Source organism: Camellia sinensis, chromosome 6 (assembly GCF_055761805.1).
Source record: "Camellia sinensis isolate YWXY chromosome 6, ASM5576180v1, whole genome shotgun sequence".
Taxonomy (NCBI): Eukaryota; Viridiplantae; Streptophyta; class Magnoliopsida; order Ericales; family Theaceae; genus Camellia; species Camellia sinensis.
In genome coordinates, this window is record NC_138966.1 from 156,210,137 (window position 1) to 156,231,607 (window position 21,471).

General features: G+C 32.9%; 2 protein-coding genes and 1 long non-coding RNA gene across 8 annotated transcripts; 2 read left to right on the forward strand and 1 right to left on the reverse strand.

Moving 5' to 3' along the window:
* The first annotated feature begins 1,190 nt into the window (after positions 1 to 1,190).
* Positions 1,191 to 11,146, forward strand: LOC114304903 (uncharacterized). 4 transcript variants are annotated; one of them, XM_082872796.1, is made up of 12 exons: positions 1,191 to 1,446; positions 3,396 to 3,465; positions 3,624 to 3,720; positions 4,901 to 5,194; positions 5,395 to 5,582; positions 5,807 to 5,978; positions 8,369 to 8,823; positions 9,035 to 9,252; positions 10,190 to 10,269; positions 10,394 to 10,538; positions 10,659 to 10,716; positions 10,793 to 11,146. In XM_082872796.1, exons 1-5 carry the CDS (start codon positions 1,375 to 1,377, stop codon positions 5,399 to 5,401), a joined length of 540 nt encoding a protein of 179 aa, XP_082728922.1. In that variant the 5' UTR covers positions 1,191 to 1,374; the 3' UTR covers positions 5,402 to 5,582; positions 5,807 to 5,978; positions 8,369 to 8,823; positions 9,035 to 9,252; positions 10,190 to 10,269; positions 10,394 to 10,538; positions 10,659 to 10,716; positions 10,793 to 11,146. The 4 variants fall into 4 exon arrangements, with proteins under 4 accessions (XP_082728922.1, XP_082728923.1, XP_082728924.1 ...); XM_082872797.1 differs by having other exon boundaries at positions 9,035 to 9,242; XM_082872798.1 differs by lacking the exons at positions 8,369 to 8,823; positions 9,035 to 9,252; positions 10,190 to 10,269; ... (1 more) ...; positions 10,659 to 10,716; positions 10,793 to 11,146 and adding an exon at positions 7,059 to 7,724.
* LOC145792152 (uncharacterized) lies at positions 1,567 to 2,834 on the forward strand. Its single transcript, XR_014331323.1, has 2 exons — positions 1,567 to 1,712; positions 2,656 to 2,834. It is a non-coding gene; the product is annotated as an uncharacterized LOC145792152 (long non-coding RNA).
* Positions 11,147 to 11,719: 573 nt separating the features above from the next.
* Positions 11,720 to 20,965, reverse strand: LOC114312126 (disease resistance protein RPV1). 3 transcript variants are annotated; one of them, XM_082872772.1, is made up of 7 exons: positions 20,131 to 20,965; positions 19,221 to 19,842; positions 16,246 to 17,344; positions 15,844 to 16,119; positions 15,025 to 15,733; positions 14,762 to 14,853; positions 11,720 to 12,359 (listed from the first exon to the last, which is right to left on the reverse strand). In XM_082872772.1, exons 2-7 carry the CDS (start codon positions 19,781 to 19,783, stop codon positions 11,844 to 11,846), a joined length of 3,255 nt encoding a protein of 1,084 aa, XP_082728898.1. In that variant the 5' UTR covers positions 19,784 to 19,842; positions 20,131 to 20,965; the 3' UTR covers positions 11,720 to 11,843. The 3 variants fall into 3 exon arrangements, with proteins under 3 accessions (XP_082728898.1, XP_082728897.1, XP_082728899.1); XM_082872771.1 differs by having other exon boundaries at positions 14,762 to 15,733; XM_082872773.1 differs by having other exon boundaries at positions 14,762 to 15,733; positions 19,221 to 19,740; positions 20,131 to 20,397.
* Positions 20,966 to 21,471: the final 506 nt, after the last annotated feature.

Consider the following 21,471-nt stretch of genomic DNA (forward strand, 5'->3'; position numbering starts at 1 on the left):
ACTATATCAACTACACTTAAAGGTATGTATATACATAGAAAAGTCAAATATGTCTTGGAGAAATGAATTTATTTTACCTAGGCAGAGAACCAACGGATTATATATATATATATAAATAAGTCGGTCGGTTCGGTTTATTCAAATATTTTTTTATTTAATCCAATGCTTGACCGAAAAATTGAAAATTTTGAAAGAAAAAAACCGCAGCCGTCCGAATATATGGTCGAAACTGCCCGCAGTATAATCGGGTTGAACGGTTTGGTTCGGATTTTTCGGATGAATTGGATTGATGAACACCCCTAGTTTTAGCCCACCGCAGGGATCACTGGAGGGAACAACAGAGGATCCAAACTCATTTATGACAGCTTTATGGGACGGAAGTAATAATAAGTAGTGATAAAAGGTGCAATTTATTTGTGAGCTCAGGGTAGGGGTGTAATTTTGGGCCCGGCCTCGGCCCATGTCGAGCCTTGTGGGCTCTTGCCAAAAATTGGGCCGGGCTGGGTTGGGTCAAAAAACTAGGCCCAGGGGTGTGCGGGCTTTGGGCAGGCTAGTGTGCGGGACCCCTGGGCTTGGACCTAAGCTCGGGCTTTGGGCGGGCTTGTGCGAGCCTGAACAATTTTTCATTTTTTTTTTAATTTTTATCACCAAAATTTATTGGGCTCGTTTGGTTTGATTTTCTGAAAAAATTTTGGGAAATTTTCTCTACAAATAAGTTTTCAAAAATAATCAAACCAAACAAATTTTCCCAAAAAAATTTCTCAAAACTTGTAAACCAAACAAGTTTTCCAAACAAATCTCTCTCTCACACATATCAAATCAATCACTTTTTCCAAAACTCTATCTCAAAATAATTTTCCAAAACATCTTTTAAAAAAAACTAAATCAAACATGTTTTCGTACTTTTTATCTCTAAAACACATCTCTCAAACACAAACCAAACATACCCATTATTTGTCATTAAAAATAACACTGGGCCTCTGGTGGCCCGAGCAGGACGAGCCTTGGGTCGGGCTTTTGGGCAGGCCTTTGAGCGGGCCGATGAATTGAGCCAACTAAACCAGGTCAGACTCTAAAACGATAACACAGGCCCTAACCCAAGGCCTCGGGCCTAAACGAGCCGAGGCCCCCTCAGGCCGCGATGGGCCAAAATTACACCACTGGCTCAGAGGTTCATATTTGCCCAATTTATATTTGCCTTAGCCAGGCTGGGTCAAACTCTCGACATCGCACTTTTATCTCGCTCGCCCGTCGGCGTCTGAACAGCACCGGTATGAATCTCTCTCTCTCTCTCTCGATCTCAACCCTACTCTTTCGTTCCAAGGGTTCCAATCAACAGATTCAACACAGAGCCCTCAAACATCTATCTACGTAATGTATAGCTTGCCGATCATCGATCAGTTTGAAGATACGGATCTAGATTCGGCCTCAAATTCCAGGTTTCAGGTAATTCTCAAAAACTCGTCTCTTTTTACTTCAGAACAATTCTTGATAAATTAAGATCTACGGATCTGAGTGAAGAGGGTCTGCAATTATGCTAATTTATGCAGCTTATTGAAATCATAGGTACTTTTATAAATTAAATAAATAAATAAAAACGGAGCTACATTGAAATTCCCTGCTATTTGTACGTGTTGGACGATTTGTACGCGTTGGACTTCGATGGGATTCTCTGCGATAGCTGTGGAGAGAGCTCTCTCTCCACCGTTAAGGTTCCTCTCATTTCTCTCTGTGCCTATACATACATATATATGTGTGTATGATTTGATGCCTTTGAATTGTTGTTAATGTTTATCATTCGAATTCAATAATGATTCGTATAAGCTGCTAAGTTGAGATGGCCTAGTCTATTTGAAGGTCATCAATGGAGGACTGGATTGTTGACCAAATGAACGCTGCAAGCTCTTTCAATTTCATTTTGTTTTTTACTTTTTTTGTGACATTTTCTGCTACTAGTTGAGTTTTTTTTGAATTCAGAAAACTAGGGGAAAAGATTCGGAAGGAGCGAAGTGAATTGTTGTAAGTAGTGTTTGGTTGCCAATAAAGTGATGGAAAGTTTGTTGGAGAACATCGAAATTGGTATAAGAAATTGGGTTAAAAGGAAAGGAAATGAAAACATATAAGAAATAATTTTCCATTACCTGTTTGGTTTGCAAGAAAATTCGTAAAAAATTAAATTGAGAAAATATCATTTTGCCGCAAACTATTACTCGAAAATTAATTAAATTCATGTTCTTTTAATAATATCAATTTTATCCCTAAGTTATTTGATTTTGCATCAATCTTAGCCCCACCATCAAACATAAGTTGCTGATGTGGCACCCAAGCTTCATTTGAAATTTCATATCACCTCCAAACTATCCTCAAAATATCAATTAGACCTCTAAATAAAATAAAATTTGGAAGTCTAATTGATATCTTAGAGATAGTTTGGGAGATAAAATGAATTTCAAACGAAATTTCATTGTCATGTTAGTAACTTATGATGAAGCTACACAAGAAGTGAGCTCTTAGATACGGCTTTACGGCTTTTCATCAATTCCCAATGGGGTGTGTGTGAAACTAGAAGGGGGGAGGTTTTTCAGTTGATTTGAAACTAGGTGAAGATTCTCGCATTTATCAATTGACTCATATTTTCTTAGTGTTATGTCACAGGTATATAAAGTATTGTTGATTGCTGTGGCATCTCTCAATTGGCTAACAATTTGAACCAAGTATGGATTTTGAGTGATTTATTGTTTCATGCAATTGATGGGTTCTGTTTAGCTTTGATTTTTTTTTTTTAAATTGCTCTGAATTTTTAAGCAACATTTTTTTGTTTTCCATATAACACACCCCCATCTATATATTACTTATCTATACACATGTATAATAATCTATTGTCATAGAAAGTTGATTGGTCACTCAAAATTGTGGCTCCCTTAATATAATCTGGACATTTGAATCCAGGTTTATTACATTAAATTTGAATTCAAGTTTATTACATTAAATTTTATTACATAATTCTTACTCAAAATCTGATGCTTAGTGTAATCTACTACTGCAGTGGTGAATGTAATGAACTTTTTGATCATTTTGACCAATTGTTATGTTCTGCACACTTTATTTCTCTTGGTTTCTTTTCTAAATTTTATTTTTTCTGCAATTTTCTTTCTTTTAGTTTATTATTTCATTGAATGATATTTGATCCCAGTAAAAACCCAGCTCACTTTATTGAGTGCTTTACTACGGCCTTCTGGTATTATGGCCATGATCGTAAGTGTGAGTGATATCTAGCAGTGTATGGTTGGAATTTTGATAGACACCTGGTTGATTGGCTTGGATTGCTCACTCTTTATGAAAGCAAATTTCTCTTTCAAATTTCCTGATATATATTTGGTGTGGCTTATATGTAGGATTCATTTTATCGTGGCTTGACAACTGAAGAAGCACAACGAGTGCATGAATATAACTTTGATCATCCTGGTAATAAAATTTATAATCAATCTATAGGCCTTTAATTTGTATGTAAACTTTGTTGGTGTTTGCTGTCCGCTTTGCTGACTATATAGTGCAACTGGAATTCAGTAGAATGCACAGGAGCTTTTTGTGCAATTCTCAAATATATGTTTGCTTGTGTGTAGATGCTTTTGATTCCGAACAGCTTGTAGAGTGCATTGAGAAACTCAAAAGTGTCCAATCTGTCCAGGTCCCAATATATGATTTTAAAAACCATCACAGGTGTGCAGACAATTTCCAGTAGGTAATAAATATTCTATGCAACATTTTGTATGTACTATTAATGTGGCACTTGGCATCCATCGCACTTGATAAAAGCTTCTCAGCTTCTTTATATAATTTTGTTAAGAATTGTTGTGACCTTGAACTTGTCAAGAATGAATCTACTTCTATGTTTTATGTTATTGCCAAGCATTCATTTTAATATCCTAATTTTGGCTATGCATGTCCTCCCTTATTACATGCTATGGTCAAGGTCCGTAGAATATCTTAATGAAGCAGAAATAAGTTGTGAAAGTATTCCTGGTTAGGCTCCAGGCTCCTCCTCTTGGTTTCTATCCATTTATGTTCTCCTTTAGCTACGATTTGACCAGACACAGCTCTCATTCCTCCACTCAGACTATTGCTCATGTATTATCCCATAAAATTGTCCATTGGAGTAGCAATTTTGTTATTATAGCTTTGTTTTTGGACATTATTGTTGCAGTGCTGTTTGGTTTTTGAAAAACTTGTACATAATAAAGGTCTCTCTGTCTAATGAGGCTACATTAGTGGTGTTTGGCAAGATTTTTTTTTTGGTTTTTTTTTTTATTTTTTCCAATAAAAGACAGTTTTTGCAAAACCAAAAAAAACACATCCAAACAAAATATCACATCCAACCCCATAATTATTTCACTTTTTCTCTCACAAACATCACATCCAACCACAAAAAAATCCAACTATCTTCCCAAACACCAAAAAAATTTTCTCCAATAATATCCTACAACTAAAAAACCTACATAAAAACCAACTTCCCAAACACCCACATTGTAGAATAACATAGTTAATTCAATGCTTAAAGGTCATGTTAGTTATTGAGGTCACCTTCACTCTTTTAGGATGACCCTTTGCCCTGCTTTTATTTTTTTGTGTATTAGCTCTGCGCATGGTCATTGCAGATAGCTTCCTTTTGATGGCCATAGACACCCTGCCTCCTTGCAAACTGTAGTTCTAGCATTTCTATATGATCATGCATATAAACTTAGCTTCATGTTTGGCATTATTATCTTGAATCTTTTGGTAGTAATATTAAGCAATTTTTATGCTAGATATTATGAGTTTTTAACTAGTTTTATTTACTCCATCTTTAGTACATGGCTTTTCTTATATGTCCAATTAATGACATACTTTTTTAATGTTTAAGTGAAGAGAAACAACTTTTTCCGGGTTCATTTAAGATTTGTGATCTTAATCTTATGGAAGATTCTGAAGTGAACGAGAACGTTGATTGTGTTCGTGATCCAATTCTCTTTTTCCCATCTATTCCAGAAAGCAAAAAAAAAGCCACACCAGCAGATGTTGATTTGTCCATAAGTAACAACGGCAATATATATCTGGTAAATATGGACCACAGCGCTGATGGGAAGGAGGTTGAGGTGATTGATTTGGAAAGTGATTCTCTGCAAGCAGACTTGGCCTTCAATAATTCAGATAGGAAGTATGTTTCTCTTATCATATCTTTTCCAATTTAAGTCATCCTCTTTCAAATGCTTGTGTGTGATGGCTGAAAAACAGCTGACTTTCATTTCAAGTTTGATTAGTCTCCTGCTCTCTTTTTAAGTTCGTGATTTATTTAAATCCTGTATTTGCTTGCCTACTGAAGTTCTCTCCTAAAGTTAGAACTTTTTGATTATACAGGGCATAAACTGTATTTACAGGCTTGGAGAGCTTTCCTAATCATGCACAGAATACCAATGTCATGTGATGTTCAGGATGGTTATGGGCTTATGATTTCAGCATTAATTGGAACTGAAATATCCAATTGTTCTTCTGTACCAGCTGACATTAGTTCTCTGCACAATGAGATGACCCTTAATAACGGAGAAGTAAGATTACAATTCACAAACAGCTGGAAACTGGATATTTGTTTAACTGGGATGTTTTCCATGTGTAGTTCTTCACACTGATATTGGTATATATCTGTGTGGCATTGGAAAGGACCAAGTTATTACATATAGCCTTCATTTATATATCTTGAAGTTTCTTAATACAATTCTCAACTACCTTAATTATAGCTGCTGAATAACTTACTTTGTATTGATTATTGCAGGAGATTCTTGGCAATGATGAATCAATATATATGTCCCTGGGAGAAATATCAATAAGTATGCCAGAAATTTAATTTAATGGCGATGGTTCCACTTATATGTGGTCAAGAACATTTGGAAGGAGGTCTGGCACAAGCAAGAGAAGAATCAGCTAAACTTGCTGAGCTTTTAAAGGTTCAGTATTTTCTGTATTGCATTTGTATTTGTTTTAGAATTATAACAAATTTGTTTGTTCATTTCATTTGTAATGGTGATCCAGTGATCCATCAATATTCGTCCTTTTCATCATTTGATAGTGGAATTTATCAATAGACCTGGTTGTGATCTGAAAGTCTCTTATAATAAAAAATTATTTGCGACAACAAAAAATTCGTTGCTAAAAAGCTGTTATTGTACTATTTATAAATGTCATTGAAAACTATTTGCGACGGTAACAAAATGGTCGCCAAAAAATCTGTTAGTATTTTTTTCTTTGTTTTTTGCGACGGCAAAATAGCGGTCGCCATAAGTAGTTTAGGTGGTCGCAAATAATTTGCGACAGCTGTTTTGCCGTCACAAAAAGTATTTGTCACTCTTACATTCGCGTCTCTCATTTGCCACATTGGCCGTTGCAAAAGGTCTTTTGCGACTGTATTTTTATGATTTGCGACGGTTTGTAACGATTGCAAAAAGTATTTTTTCTAATAGTGATATGTCTACTTTTATTCCCTTTTCATGCTGCCTGCACCCTTCCTTTTTCCAATCATGTTTTCACTTCCCTGTCCCTTTCATTTCCCCTTCTCCACCCCGACCTCCTTCCACCCTATACAGGCATTAGATTCAACAAAAAAATCTTATTTGGTGATAAGAATATTTATTTGTCTAAAGTCTATTAAAACCAATCTGTTGAAATTTTTATAAATAAACTATCTGTTGAAAAAATTTATCTATTAAAATATGTCTTAATTTTTTATTAATCTATCAAAATTATTTTAATATTTTTAATCTATTTGTTAAAATTCACCAAGTCTATTTTTTCTATTTATTGAATTTCACTAAGTCTATTTTTTCTATCTGTTGAAATTCACAGAGCTTATTATCCCTAAATATCTCTCACTCCTCATTCTTTTTATTACCACCACCACCATTATAAATGAGATTGAAAAAAATTTCAGAAAAAAACCAAAATAAAACAGAGTTTCTATGTACAAATCCATGGCAATCTCATACCTTTGGCCTTATTCCTAACAATGCAAATGGGGTTGTTCTCTGAAGCACAAAGTTTGGCGAGCTCCTGAGAAGCATAGTTCCGTGAAGAAGAAGATAGCGATGGCGGATACGAAGAAGAAGAAGAGAGCATCGATCTACTAACGCTAGCCTCAAAGTCTGCCACTTTACATGAACCAGAAGGGCCTTCGAGATCCTTCACAGCTAGTAGCCTCCAATGGGTGGTGGCGGCGACGGCGACCCACTTATGCCTCTACTAAAATTCCCGAACATCGGAGCGAGGATGGACTACCCTGACTTTCTCAATAGCAACAACCTCATCGGGAAACACCAAATGGGCGTGGTCTTCTCTAAGATCTCCTCTGCCACACACTGGATCTGCCTCAATGGTGTCGCCTTCCTCACCTGCACTAATCACCACTGCCCCTTTCTCCTACTCCCATTCTAACAAAATCCCACTTCTGTAACAGATCTAAAGGAAAAAAAGAGTAATGGAGGAGATAAAAGTGGAGGAGGAGGATGAAGAGATGATGAAGAACAAAAATGATGAGATTCAGAAATAGAGAGAAAGAGAGAGGAGAAAGAACCCACCTCAATAATGGTGTTTTATATTGTACAGATAGATTAATGACTATGATATCAAAATCGTGTCCTTACGGACTTAAAAGTTTAGCGTGTGGACAATTAGACGAAACAAATCCAAAATTTTATTTATGGACGTGCTCTAAAAAAATTCATATAAAATTAATATATATATATATATATATAATGTCGTGGTTTAGTATGTATTTTTTATTTTAAAATAAAAACATTTATAAAAATGAAATTATTTAGAAAAAAAAATATTTTCTTAAATTTTTTTAATATTTTATTTTAACTCTCTCAGGATTCCATCCATATATTTTAAGATCAAAAACCCATCAAATAGGAGTGCTTGGGGAATTCTATTTGCATCAAAAAAAATTATTAAGTATGCCTAATTTCTCAGTAGATCGCATTAAATTATTTAGAATTATAATTTACTTTGAATACACCTTTTTTTTTCTCCAATTTACCCTTCAAAATACTTCCAAATAATAAACAAATGAAAGCCCTAATTTTACACACAAACTCAATTTGTGTGATCAAAATCAAGATTCTTGTAATCGGTTGTTGCTCGTATGTGTAGGAGTGGAATTTTTCTATCAATTAGGTCATGCAGTAGATTATTGCTATGGTGTGAAGGATTACATCAATGAGATTATATGTGAATTTTGTTATGATTCCTCCACTGATGATTATTGATCCATGGCTACTACAAGAACCCTATATGGCTCTTCTCGTTTTGCTTCTTCATCTTTTTCAACACTACCTCGCAGGAGCTATGACGTGTTCTTGAGTTTCAGAGGTGAAGATACCCGCAAAAACTTTACTGATCATCTCTACGTGGCTTTGGTTTAAGCTGGAATTCACACTTTCATGGACGATGATGAACTCCCAAGAGGACATGACCTTTCTTCGGCCCTGCTAAAATCAATCAAAGAATCGAGGATCTCCATCGTTGTTTTCTCAACAAACTATGTTTCTTCTAGATGGTGCCTTGACGAGCTCGCGAAGATCATTGAATGCAAGAAAACACTTGGACAATTAGTTCTCCCAATATTCTATGATGTCGATCCATCTGATGTATGGCACCAAACAGGGTGTTTTGGAGAAGCATTTGGAAGACATGAAAAGCATTACGTGGATGAGATGGAGAAGGTGGAGGTGAGGAAAGCTGCCTCTCTGAAGCTGCTAATTTATCAAGTTGAGATTTGCAAAATGTTGCTAATGGGTAATTTTTAACATCCTTTTAATTTTGCTGCTGCTGCTACTATCAATTTTTATCTTTAACTAGAAAATCCTATCCTTATTGTTTTTAATATTTAAAAAAAAATATATAGTTAGTTCACTTTGTAAGTTCAAGACGTTTTGAATTTTACATTTATTAACTGCAAATTGGAAGTAGGGTTTGTAAGGTTTTGTATTTTTGTGATATATGTTAGGATGGGAACCTGTTTGGCACACCAACAATCAATCTTCTTCTTCAAATGTCTTCGCAACTAAAATTTCAAGCAAAATTCTGGTGAATCTTCGGCAAGCTCTATGGTGCTCGTTATAGCTCTGATTTTGACAAATTTTATATCGTCGGAATTGTCTTGAGATTTTGAGCACACCAGGAGATGCGTCTCTTTTAAGAAGCTGTGACCAAAGGTTCCTTCTGGTAACAAGTTGGAACTTCCAGTTTTTTTCTTATTTTGATTCATTGCATTTATAATTCCATCTATCCATCTTTGTTTTGAAAAAAAAAAAAAAGAAAGAAAGAAAGAAAGAGAAAGAAAAGGAAAAAAGAAAGAAACTCAAGCAGTCAAAATTTATTTCAGTTCTAGCCATGTTTTCTTAGTTTAGAATATCGGTCTTGTTTGGTGGAGCCTTTTTTAAGTAAAAAGCTGATAATTAGAAAACAGAAGTTAAAAGCACCCCTGCCCCAGCTTTCAAATAATCAGTTTTTTTCAGCTTATTTAAACTATTTCTATTAATAAGCTATAAGCAGAAGCTATATCAAACTGTTGGACACAGACTCCCAAATCAAAATAAGCTATAATCACCCCCAAAAACTGTAACAAACAGTCCCATCATACCATAGATCTACACCTTTGATATGCTCTTAAATGATTAGAAGTTTTTACTATATTATAATTGTTTGCATTTTAAGTGACATAGTTGCTGTAGATGTGGCCTTTAGTTTCATTGGGCCAAGGATACTTACTTGCTGCAATGCTTACCACTGGTAAATTTGTTCCATTTCACTTATACTGAGTGGCATCTTCTTTTAACTGTTAGCATTTTTTATGTGAACATTTCACAGTTGACCAAGAATAAATTTCATTTTTGTATAAATTTCGAGGTTTGGCATTGTAATAGTGGTGACTACATCCATTTGATAATTCATTATAATGCTTCTTACTTATCGAAAAAGAAAAAGCTTTTAATATTTCTTTAAAAATTATGTGTGGTCTCTTAAACAAAGGCCTTTTTTTTTTCTCTCTTTTTTATAACTTTTCAATTGCACCTTATGTGCAACTATGTCAAGTTCCCTCGAAACTATTTGCCAATCAAAAGTTTGTTCATTAACTGATCTACTGTGCTGGGAAAAATAGGTGAAAATGTTGAGCCATCAGAGCTTGAGGAAGCTTCCTTGAAAAGTAGTTTAATTCAGTAAATTGTTGTTATTGGCCAGGTGAAATTCTAATCTTTCTTTTGAATTGGGTTTTTCGCTCTTTATTTCCTTTTATTGTACTTGTGAAAAAACTACCACTCTTGAGGTGAAGTGTAACTTTTCCTTTGAAAATAATCACGTGTAGGACCAACGTCGTCTTGGAGCTATAATTGTTCCAAACAAGAAGAGATTTTAGTGACCGCAAAGAAGTTGTTGATTGTAGGTGCGGATGCCTCTGAACTTAGTGAGGAAAAAATGACCAGTCTATTATATGAAGAGCTGAGGAAATGGTGAGGGAAAAATGACCAGTCTCTTTCTTTTTAGTTTTATTGTTTTCTACAACTAGATAACTACCCCCTGCGGTTTTCTTCACTTAAAACAAATGTCTAACTAGATTTTCCGTCATGCAGGACTTCTGGGTGCTCGTTTCAAATTGGGCCAATCCTTCTTGTTGATGAGCCTGTCACGGTAAATGTCCACACTTGTATAACCATTCACATATCCATTTTATCTAGTTTCTTCAAGAAATCCTTTTCGCATGCAGATTGATAATGGTTTAATGACTCCAACGATGAAAATTTGGAGGGACAAAGTTGCAGCTCAATACAAAGAACAAATAGATAATCTGTACAAGTGAATGCCCTTATCAGCAACGATGTTGTAACTTTATTGTAAGCTTATTCTCAGAGAAAAATAGAGTAATACATTGAAAAATTGCCACTTGGCTACAGACAAATACTATGATTTTCCTTTCATGTGAAGGTCTTAACACGGTTTTGTATCTGTACATGGAATAATTACATATGGAGCAATTGTATGCCTCATGAATTTGTATTTGATAATATTTCTAATAATTTTTTTGGCCCAAAATATTCAAGAAATATTGTGGTTCTGTGTAGCTGCAAGATTATAGCCGTACTGATTTTTTTTTTTTTAATTTCTTTTTTTATAATACACACTACAATACAAGAGGAATCAGTTAGTAGATATGTTAGGTGTTGTTTTTTAGAACTGTTAGGTGTTGGGGTAATTATTCAATAATCACATAATATAGACACGTGATATTTCTTAGCATTATGATTTGTGAAGAAGATATATAAGTAAGATATTGTGTTAGGTGATTAAAAAACATGAGGTGGTATATTGAATGATGATTGATTAGGAAGTACAACACGTGTCTATACTCCGGAAATATTTAATAATTTTCCTAGGTGGTGTTAATGGTTAAAATTTTGCCTATTAATTTTAAAGTTGTGGGTTCAAACTTTATGACCACCACTTATGCAAATTATATGAAGGATAATAAAATTCAAAATAATAGCTTATTTCCGTAACTTCTCTCTCTCTCTCTTTTAATAAACAACTTAATAAAATTATATAATTACAATAATCAAATTGAATTATTTTTTTCTTTAATGATCTATGTACAGAGATTTAAAAAAATAACTCAATCACCAAAGTGAACCAGTCGTGGATCCACAAGCCGAACAATATCTCAAATTAAACATCTCTCTGATCATGGAGAAGCTAAATCTCACAATAGAATATTTGTAGTTTTAAAATTATAAGAGATTTTAAGCAAATATATTTGTAATTTATTCATATTTATTCAAAAGAAAATGTGAGCTGCTCCAGTAGGTACTCAATCCATGGAAGCAGTTGAACTCGCCTCTGTTGTAACAGACAATCAGATCCACCGCACACTTCTTTACTTTAAAAGGTGACGGCAGAACGAAACAAAACTCGAATTGCTCACCACCTTTAATTCTATACCCAAAAGATTCTTCAACTCCTATATTGCTTGTCCAAACATAATCTACACAACTCTGAGGAATGCCGAAGAAGGTTGGGGTATAAGTTAAATCGATGCCATTTATTTTATCAGTAATAATGAGGTATGGATAATCATCTAATTCCATGGAGCAGTTTTCTTCATCCCCAGTTCTATAATAAACAACTCCCACATTGAACCCTGAAATGTAGTCGTCTTCCCTTTGCACTACTGGCACTTCTAAAGATATCGAAGAAGATCCTGTTATTTTATAGCTGAAATTATGGCTCAAGTCACCGGTATAGAAATTGTTGCCCATGAAGTAGTTGCGACGAAAATTCTGTCATATGAATTTCTATTTAGTAGAGTGCTAGACAAAAAAAAAAAAAATTAAAATAAATTTGCGGATACAAAATCAATAACATGAAATATAGGTAGAATAACTTGAGAGTAAACCTGTATATTTTATGATAAGTCCCACTCTTTTCATGTGATATATATAATTAAGATTATGTCATGTTTATTCTGCATCCCCATTATATTGTTTGAAATTTTTTTTGTGTCAAATTAATACAATGGTAAGTTTTAATTTTATCATTTAGAATTAAAAGACTCATCAAAGTTATTGAAAAAAGAAATGTTATATATGTTGTCACATGTTTTTATCATTGTATTGTCTACATTTAGAGATAATTATTAAGAAATTAATGAAAACAAATAACATATTTTCATAGAAAAATGTTATATATGACCGATTATTTATCATTATTTTGTGTCACCATCTATATGGATACATATAATTAATTCTCTTCTTTGAAGATAATTATTAACAAATTAATGCAAATAAATGACATATTTCCAAGTAGGTTGGTGATATAAAAAGATGATATAAACATGTAATATACAGTCGTCTAATATTAATGTAGCAAGTAATAAAAACAGTGAAAAAACTAGTGAATCCTATTTTTAAAATTGTTATTGCCACATCATGCAAGTAAAAAATTTGATGAAAAACATACTAAACTAGTGCTCCAACATTATCACACCAAATCAGTATTGAAGATATCTCAAATTTTTTATCAAATTGAGGATGCTGAAACCTTTTGCAAAATTAATGTAGAGAGTCGTTAACTTTATCGGTATGCATGAGCACCGGACGATTGGCCGGTTGTCCCCTCAATCGACTACCTCCTTGCAAAATTTGTTTCAAATTTTTGGAAAATTTACACTAGCCGACTGATGGTTTGATGAAATCTCAGATTACTCTATTCGAACGCGCAATATCAGATAAAAATTTTACTCAAATTTAATAAAAAAATAAATAAACGTTGAAGATACTAGACATTATTTTCCATATCTAATAAGCAACTCCTCTCTAGTCCATGTTTCTTGTTTTTTTTGAGCTTCCTCTCTAGTCCATGTTGTTTTAGAGCATCTCCGACCCAATCCTTTCACCAAGAGGATGAAAATAAATTTTTATATTCAAAAAGTAAATATAGAGGATGATACTGTTCATCCAAACTCCAACCACAAACCTTTATTTTCTTCTCTAAATATTTCCCTCCAAATTCACCATTAGTTTTCCCTCCATTAATTTTCCCTCCATCCATTTTCCTTACAGCAATGCGTGGATTGGTTGCTACCAGACATCTGCTGGGAAGTCCGGCCAGACGTCCGGCTGATCAAGAGCCAAAATTTTTTTTTTTTCCCCCTTGTTGGGCATTTTTTTTTTTTAAACATTAACTTATACACATAATACATTTAATATTAGACTCATTTTAACATTAACTTCTCACCAAGAGGATACTTTAATAGAAGTTGATTTTTAATTTTTTGTTAAATATATTTAATATTAAACTCATTTTAAAGATATAATTTTAATATTTTTAATGATATCAAATTTTAAAAATTTAGATGTACATATTAAAAGTTATTTGTATTTTATAGCATATAACAAAAAATTCAAAAGGATATAATTGGTATATAAATTTAAAAACAAAAGGGCTTGAGGACAAAATTGGTATTTAAAAAATATGAATAGTGTTATAGAGATAATCCTTCATTTTTCGTAGTCCCTTCAAATTTGAAGGATGAAACATCCATCCTCCCAAATGGAGGAGGATATAGAGGATGGGTTGGAGTGAATTTTTTCATAGGATCCTCTATATTTGAAGATATAGAGCCTCCATTGGAGATGCTCTTAGGTCCATGGGACCCAAAAGTTTCGTTTCTATAATCTGAACTATTAATTTTGTTAAGCACTTCATCTATTTCTTTCACACACAAATTAAATCGGTCTGATAATCGTAACCTATTTAATTTATTGCACTTGTCACAAAAAAAAAAAATTTATTTATTTTTAAAAACACAATTGTCATCCATTTTTTTTGTGACAAATTTGATGAATTGAATATATTATGGATTGATCTTTTTTTTTTTTTAATGAAATACACAAAATATCCGATAAAATGAAATATTCGGATTATCAAAATGAAACTCGTGGTGAACCCAATGGTTGATTTTAGACATAAACAACGTCCTCCCGTCCATATAATCTGGAATGGATGGAATCCCCCTCCTTTGGTATTATATAGGTCACATCCAAAATAAATTTAGTTTCACACACTTCACTTAATTTTCAAAGACTTTTTCTTACTAAATTATTGCACTTGAGAGAGTGTGTGTGTGTGTGAGAGAGAGAGAGAGAGAGAGAGAGAGAGAGAGAGAGAGAGAGAGAGAGACCTGAAGGGGATTTTGAAAATTGTTGAGCCTATCCAAGGGACTGAGTCCTCCACGTATATTGTTGAGCTTGTCCAAGGGAATGAGTTGTGCACCTTCAAAACAGTGAGGTTCTTCCTTTCCATCATTATTACAATTTGAAAGACTATGCCCAAATTCAAATCGACGGTCGCTACTCAACTTCATTATTAGAGTCTTCAGTTTTGATAGATCAGATATTTTTTCAAGTGATGCACAATTATAAGCATATAATTCCAATAAATTACCAGGAAGATCTGAGATAGATTGAAGACTCGTGCAGTTACTCAACTGAAGGTATTCTAGCTTGGATAGATGGCTGAAGCCATATGATAGGCTACGAAAATTGTTATTGCTTAAATCCAAGGTTCGCAATGAGGATAAACTCCAAATATTAGATGGAAAATTTCCTTCAGACAGATTGCAATCACTGAGAACTAGCTTTGTCAAGGAACACAAACCTGAAACAGAGGATGGTAACAATCTTATGGAGTCTGGATTTTTTCTCGGTAAAACCCAAGATGAAATGAGAGAAAACCAGGATTTAGTTGTCAATTGCCTATTACATCCCTTCAACGATAAGCTCCTAAGATTCTTCAGTAGTCCAATAGAGAAAGGTAGTTGGTTAATGGCCGTTCCATCTGCAAGAAGCTCTGTTAAGCTTTCCATATGTCCCAAGTGCTCTGGAAACTCCTCTAGTTTTTCGCAACCAGTGAGATTTAGAAGTTTAACAGACTTTAACTTGCAGATATTGCCTGGAAGATACCTGAGGTTCATGCAATCTTTCAAATTCAAGTGAACAAGTTTATCTAGAAGCCCAATTGATTCATGGAGCCCCATTAAACCTGTACAACTTTCAAGCAGTAATTCCTCAAGCATCGGTAGTGCGCAGAAGATCGGGCTTTTTGTTAGGCATTTGGAATTGCTGAGATTTAGAATTTTCAAGCTCTTGAAGTGCTGTTAAACCAAGAAAAATATACAAAATTATATAATTTTTTTTTTGCCATGATGCACTACATAATTTATCCAAATCCCAACCAACAATGAATTTGCCAAGAATGTCATACCTTGCCATCTATCCAGAGTGTTTTAAATCTGCTAAATTGCATGTCTAAAACAAGAAGTTTCTCTGGATGAAAATTGGATGGTAAATACTCCAATGGGCAGTTATGCCAACAGAGCCACCTTAACTCTTCAAATAGATGTTCAAAATTTCCACAGAGGTGCACATGATTTATTCGAAGCAGTCTTAACTTAGGCATCCCAACAAATGCTTTATTACTCCATTGTATCTTCTTCAACATGGGTAGGATCAGGCTCACACCTTCAACTGCTTCCGTTCCCTAAAATAGTAATATTTAAAACAAAATAGAAAATTAGAAGGAAAAAAGACTATAAAATAACTGAAATTAGCATTCCAAGCCTAAAACTTACCAACTCACTAGAAAGAATTAAGATTCAACTCTTACCTTGTTTTTTTTGAGAACATAGCATACATCTTCATGAAACCACAATCTACTACGCTTTTCAGGTTCCTTGGGATATTTTTCACGAATAATCTCCCTTCCCATATCCCTAAGTAGATCATGCATCATCAATCCATTGTTTTCACTAATTCTCAGTAAACATCTGCTAATCAATTCACTAATTCCAATTTCTGCGAAGAAACCACATCCATTCAATATAGTAATGACATAGCATATGTCCATTCCAATGAAAAAGAATGCAATATCAAGAAAGATATCCTTTATGTTATCATCTAGTGCATCAAAACCTATCCTGAGTTTCTCCTGAATTTTCTCATGAGGAATTTGTTGTAACTTATCAAATGCACTTTTCCATTCTACAATGTTTCTTCCAAACAAATAAGAACCCAAAACTTCAAGAGCGAGTGGCAACCCCCTAGCATAACGTACTATATCATTTGCAAGATCTACATAATTTTCTAATGGATTGGTTTTGCCAAAGGCATGCCAACTGAAAAGCTGCAGAGACTCTTCATGATTCAATTCCTTAGCCATGTATCTTTCATCAACTTTCGGTCCCTTCAACAAGTGCTCATCTCTAGTTGTTATGATGATTCTACTACCTCCACCAAACCAATCACAGTGTCCTGCCAAGGTATTTAATTGACTTAATTGGTCCACATCATCAAGAACAATGAGAACCTTTTTAGAATGGAGTCTTTCTTTCATCAAATTAATTCCTCTGTCAGCACTGCCAATCTTTAGATTCTTTATCCCTGATAATTCAAAAAGAAGTTGTTCTTGCAATTGAACTAGGCCATTGAGTTGTCCTGAAACTTCTCTAACATTTGCAAGAAAACAACTCCTTTCAAATTGGAGGAAAATATGGTTATACACAGCTTTTGCAATGGTTGTTTTGCCTATTCCACCCATGCCGTATATCCCAATCATCCGAACATCATCTAATCCAATGCTCAACAACGACTTTATGTGTTTAACACGAGAATCTATTCCAACTGGGTGCACAACAACATTTAGGAATGTATGTTTCAGTTCGCATAAAACCTCTTTAACAATTTTTCGGATGAACTTTGCTTCATGCCTGCCAATTTCGATCCAAATAAAAAGTGAAGCAAGTATACATTAAGGAAATACAAGACCCTACAAACCACACTCCCAATATGAAGTTAAGAAATGTAAAATTCAAAACCTCTTGAAGTAACAAAGTGAACTACTTATTCTTAATATAGTGCAATGAAACAAATAAGTTGTATATGTATGAATATAGTCTAGTATATAAGGGTGTGTTTGATTGGACGGACTGGATAAGGGGGATTAGAATCCATCGGACTTGAATCCTGGAACTGTGAATCCCGTGGACTATTTGGTTGGATTGAATATGTATCCTGTGTTTGTTTTCTTATGGGATTAGATGTCTGGAAATGACTATTTTTAGTGAATTCAATGTTTAGTTGGACGGACTGGATAAGATAAATGAACAAAAGACTATTTTACCATTTTTCAATTGTTTACTAAGTAATAGCAATATTAAACATATCTTTAATATTTTAATTATTTTTAGCTAGATTAAATCAAATTTTATTTTATTTTATTTTTTACACAGTTAAATAAATTTATTTTTTTAAAATAAAATAAATAAAATAAATAAAATATCAATTAAAATATATGCTATTTTTTAATTAAAATTTAAAATAAGTTTGTTTTTAAAAATAATAATAATTAAACAATGAAATTAAATAAAACATCTATTAAAATTTAAATAATGAAATTAAATAAAATATAAACAAAATTTCAAAAAAAAAAAATCAATAAAATATCTATAAAAATTTATTTTTAAAAAATTAAATAAATAAAACATCAATAAAAAGCTAAATAAAATTATTTTATTTTTAAATTGAGACATTTAAATTTTATTGAATTTTACTAAATATAATATATAATTAAATAGTATAATACATAATTAAATAGTAGAGGGTTAAAATGACCATTTTACTACCTAATTCCAACAGTAAATATTCCCTCCAAAATTGTCCTATACCCCCCTAGGATATAATAGTCCCCCATATGGGGATAAGGAGTTCGGCTAAACTCTATGTCCGACAGACTAAAAAAAAACAAACGGCGGATAACGAGCTTTAAATGGATTACAATCCAAATAGTGGATTAAGAATAAAATAATGAAATTAAATAAAGCATCTATTAAAATTTATATAATGAAATTAAATAAAATATAAACAAAATTTTAAAATAAAACATCAATAAAATATCTATAAAAATTTATTTTTAAAAAATTATATAAATAAAACATCAATGAAAAGTTAAATAAAATTATTTTATTTTTAAATTGAGACATTTAAATTTTATTGAATTTTACTAAACATAATTAAATAGTAGAAGGTCAAAATGGTCATTTTACTACCTAATCTCAACATTAAATAGTCCCTCCAAAATTGTCCTATACCCCCCAGGATATAATAGTCCCCCATATGGGGGATAAGGAGTTCAGCCGGACTCCATGTCCGACAGACTAAAAAAAAAAAACAAACGGCGGATAAGGAGCTTTAAATGGATTACAATCCAAATAGTGGATTGTTCCCCCCATCCAGCGAATCAAACACGCCCTCAGTGTGTAGTATGCACTTTGGTATGCATGCATTATATTTCAGGCCTTGAACTTGATTTTGGAGTAAGTGTTCTATACAAGCATGAATCAGAGAACAGCACTCATTTCGTTTTTATAACCAAGACAGACCTAAATAAAATTATTGACGAAAGAATTGTAAGTCTGTTTTAAATTTTAATAAATGATATACATGTATACGCATAAAAATTTGATTTTTTTAATCAAATCCATAAATAAAATTCTCAATAAATATTAAAATAGACAATTGTAAAAACAACAAGGATCAACAGAGCAGCAGCAGGAGCAGCAAAATTAAAAGGATGTCAAAAATTACCCATTAGCAACATTTTGCAAATCCCAGCCTGATAAATTAGCAGCTTCAAAGAGGACAGCTCTCCTCACCTCCACCTTCTCCATCTCATCTACATAACGCTCTTCATGTCTTCCAAATGCTTCTCCAAAACACCCTGTTTGGTGCCGTACATCAGATGGATCCACATCGTAGAATATTGGGAGAACTAATTGTCCAAGTGTTTTCTTGCATTCAATGATCTTCACGAGCTCATCAAGGCACCATCTCGAAGAAGCATAGTTTCTTGAGAAAACAACGATGGAGATCCTGGATCCTTCGATTGATTTGAGAAGCTCCGAAGAAATTTCACGCCCTCTTGGAAGTTCATCATCATCCCTGAAGGTGTGAATTCCAGCTTGAACCAAGGCCTCGTAGAGATGATCAGTAAAGTTTTTGCGGGTATCTTCACCTCTGAAACTCAAGAACACGTCATAGGTCCAGCGAGGTTGTGTCGAAGATGATGAAGAAGCAAAACAAGAGGAGACATTTCTCTTTTTTGAGGCTGGAAAACAAGAAGAATGATCTAAGGTTCTTTTAGAAGCCATGGATGAACCCAAGATCAAATGAATTGTAGGGAGGAATATAAGTGAGTGAGCAGGTGACTCTGCAAAAGGTAAGAAAGCGTTATTTGCAAGCACTCCTATCTGATGGGCTTTTGATCTTAAAATATATGGACGAAATGCTGTAGAGAGTTAAAATAAAATAATTATAAAATTTTAAGGAAAAAAAAAAGATTAATCTTTGTTGTGACCAATAGATCTAATACATGTCAAAATAGTTACAAATTTAAGAGATCTTAACAAAATATTTACAGATGTGAAAGAAATCAACCCAATAGTTACAGATATTAAAAAAAATAGCCAAAGTGGTTACAGATCTAAGAGAGATGTACCAAAATAATTCTCTTCCCTCTACAAAATAGTTACAAATCTGATGCTCTGCCTTCTACTTGTGTTCGTTGAAGATAAGAGTGTCTGACGGTGATGAGTTCGACAAAAATATTGAAGATAATCAAGAGATGAGAGATTGATGAGAGGAGATAACCATTGTAAGAGACTAGTGCTGGAAAGAGAAGTCTGTACGTGGGGTGGGGTGGGGTGGGGTGGGGACGAAAGAGATGAGGAAAAAAACCGGAAGAGACTTCCGCCATATTTGGTTTGATTTTGAGAGAAATTTTTTGAAAATATATTCTACAAATATTTTTTTAAGAGTAATTAAATCAAATAGATTTTCTTTAAAAAATTCTCAAAAATGTATTTAGTTATCCAATTTCGAGGGTTACTTTTGAAACATGTTTGTAAAAAAAGCAAATCAAATAAGTTTTTGTATTTTTATCTCAAAAACTACTCTACAAAAAGATAAATCAAACAAGTTTTTAGACTTTTTTATCTCAAAAATTACTCTAAAAAAAATCAAAGTTATTTTAGAGAAAATATTTGAAAAAAGACAAACTAAATAAATTTTTATACTTTTTATCTAAAAAACTACTCTACAAAAAAAAACCAAAATTATTTTAGAGAGAATATTTAAAAAAACACAAATCAAACAAATTTTTATTCTTTTTTTATCTCAAAAACTACTCTATAAATACAAACCAAACACACCCAAAAAATCTCAAAAGCTCAAATATTAGGGGGATGAGGAAGAGAGCGGAGATGTAAAGTCTAATCTATTGAATGAATGCGAGAGAAACTGTGTGTCGGTGGATGTAAAGTCATGTATGTTTTCATCATTGTTTTGTATTATTGTCAATATGGATATTTATAATTGCGATAAATTATCAATACTTTTAAAATTTGACTAAAATATAGATTTTTTTTGAAATTTGAGAAATTATAAATTATCCCATAAGATTTATATTTGCATAATAAATTATTCCACAATGTTAGGTTACATCAATTAACATCTACTCTCTACTTTTATATATATATATATATATATTTTTTTTTTTTATAAAAAGTCAAAAAATATACTTATTTAAAAAATCTTAAACTACCCCTAAATCTAAATCCATATAAATTGAAAGCTACATAAAAAAATAAAAATCACACAGAACGCCGCCAAAAAAAAAAAAAAACACCAATTTACGATTTAGAAACACAAACTCAACACAAATATATCAATGTTTAGAAAAAACAAATCTTAAGAAAACAAATCAAATCCAAATCTTAGAAATACAAACTAAAATGTAATTTATCCAATTATTGCAAAAAAATTGAGATCAAAATACAAA

Bases quoted from the DNA above. Each gene is read 5' to 3' on its own strand.
- LOC114304903 (XM_082872796.1), top strand. From the start codon at position 1,375: ATGTATAGCTTGCCGATCATCGATCAGTTTGAAGATACGGATCTAGAT. The intron at 1,447-3,395 runs GTAATTCTCAAA...GCTTATATGTAG, and splicing joins CCTCAAATTCCAGGTTTCAG to GATTCATTTTATCGTGGCTT. The intron at 3,721-4,900 runs GTGTGCAGACAA...TTAATGTTTAAG, and splicing joins GATTTTAAAAACCATCACAG to TGAAGAGAAACAACTTTTTC.
- LOC114312126 (XM_082872771.1), bottom strand. From the start codon at position 19,783: ATGGCTTCTAAAAGAACCTTAGATCATTCTTCTTGTTTTCCAGCCTCA. The intron at 17,345-19,220 runs GTAATTTTTGAC...CGAAATTGGCAG, and splicing joins TTGCAAAATGTTGCTAATGG to GCATGAAGCAAAGTTCATCC. The intron at 16,120-16,245 runs GTAAGAGTTGAA...TTACTATTTTAG, and splicing joins ATGTTCTCAAAAAAAACAAG to GGAACGGAAGCAGTTGAAGG.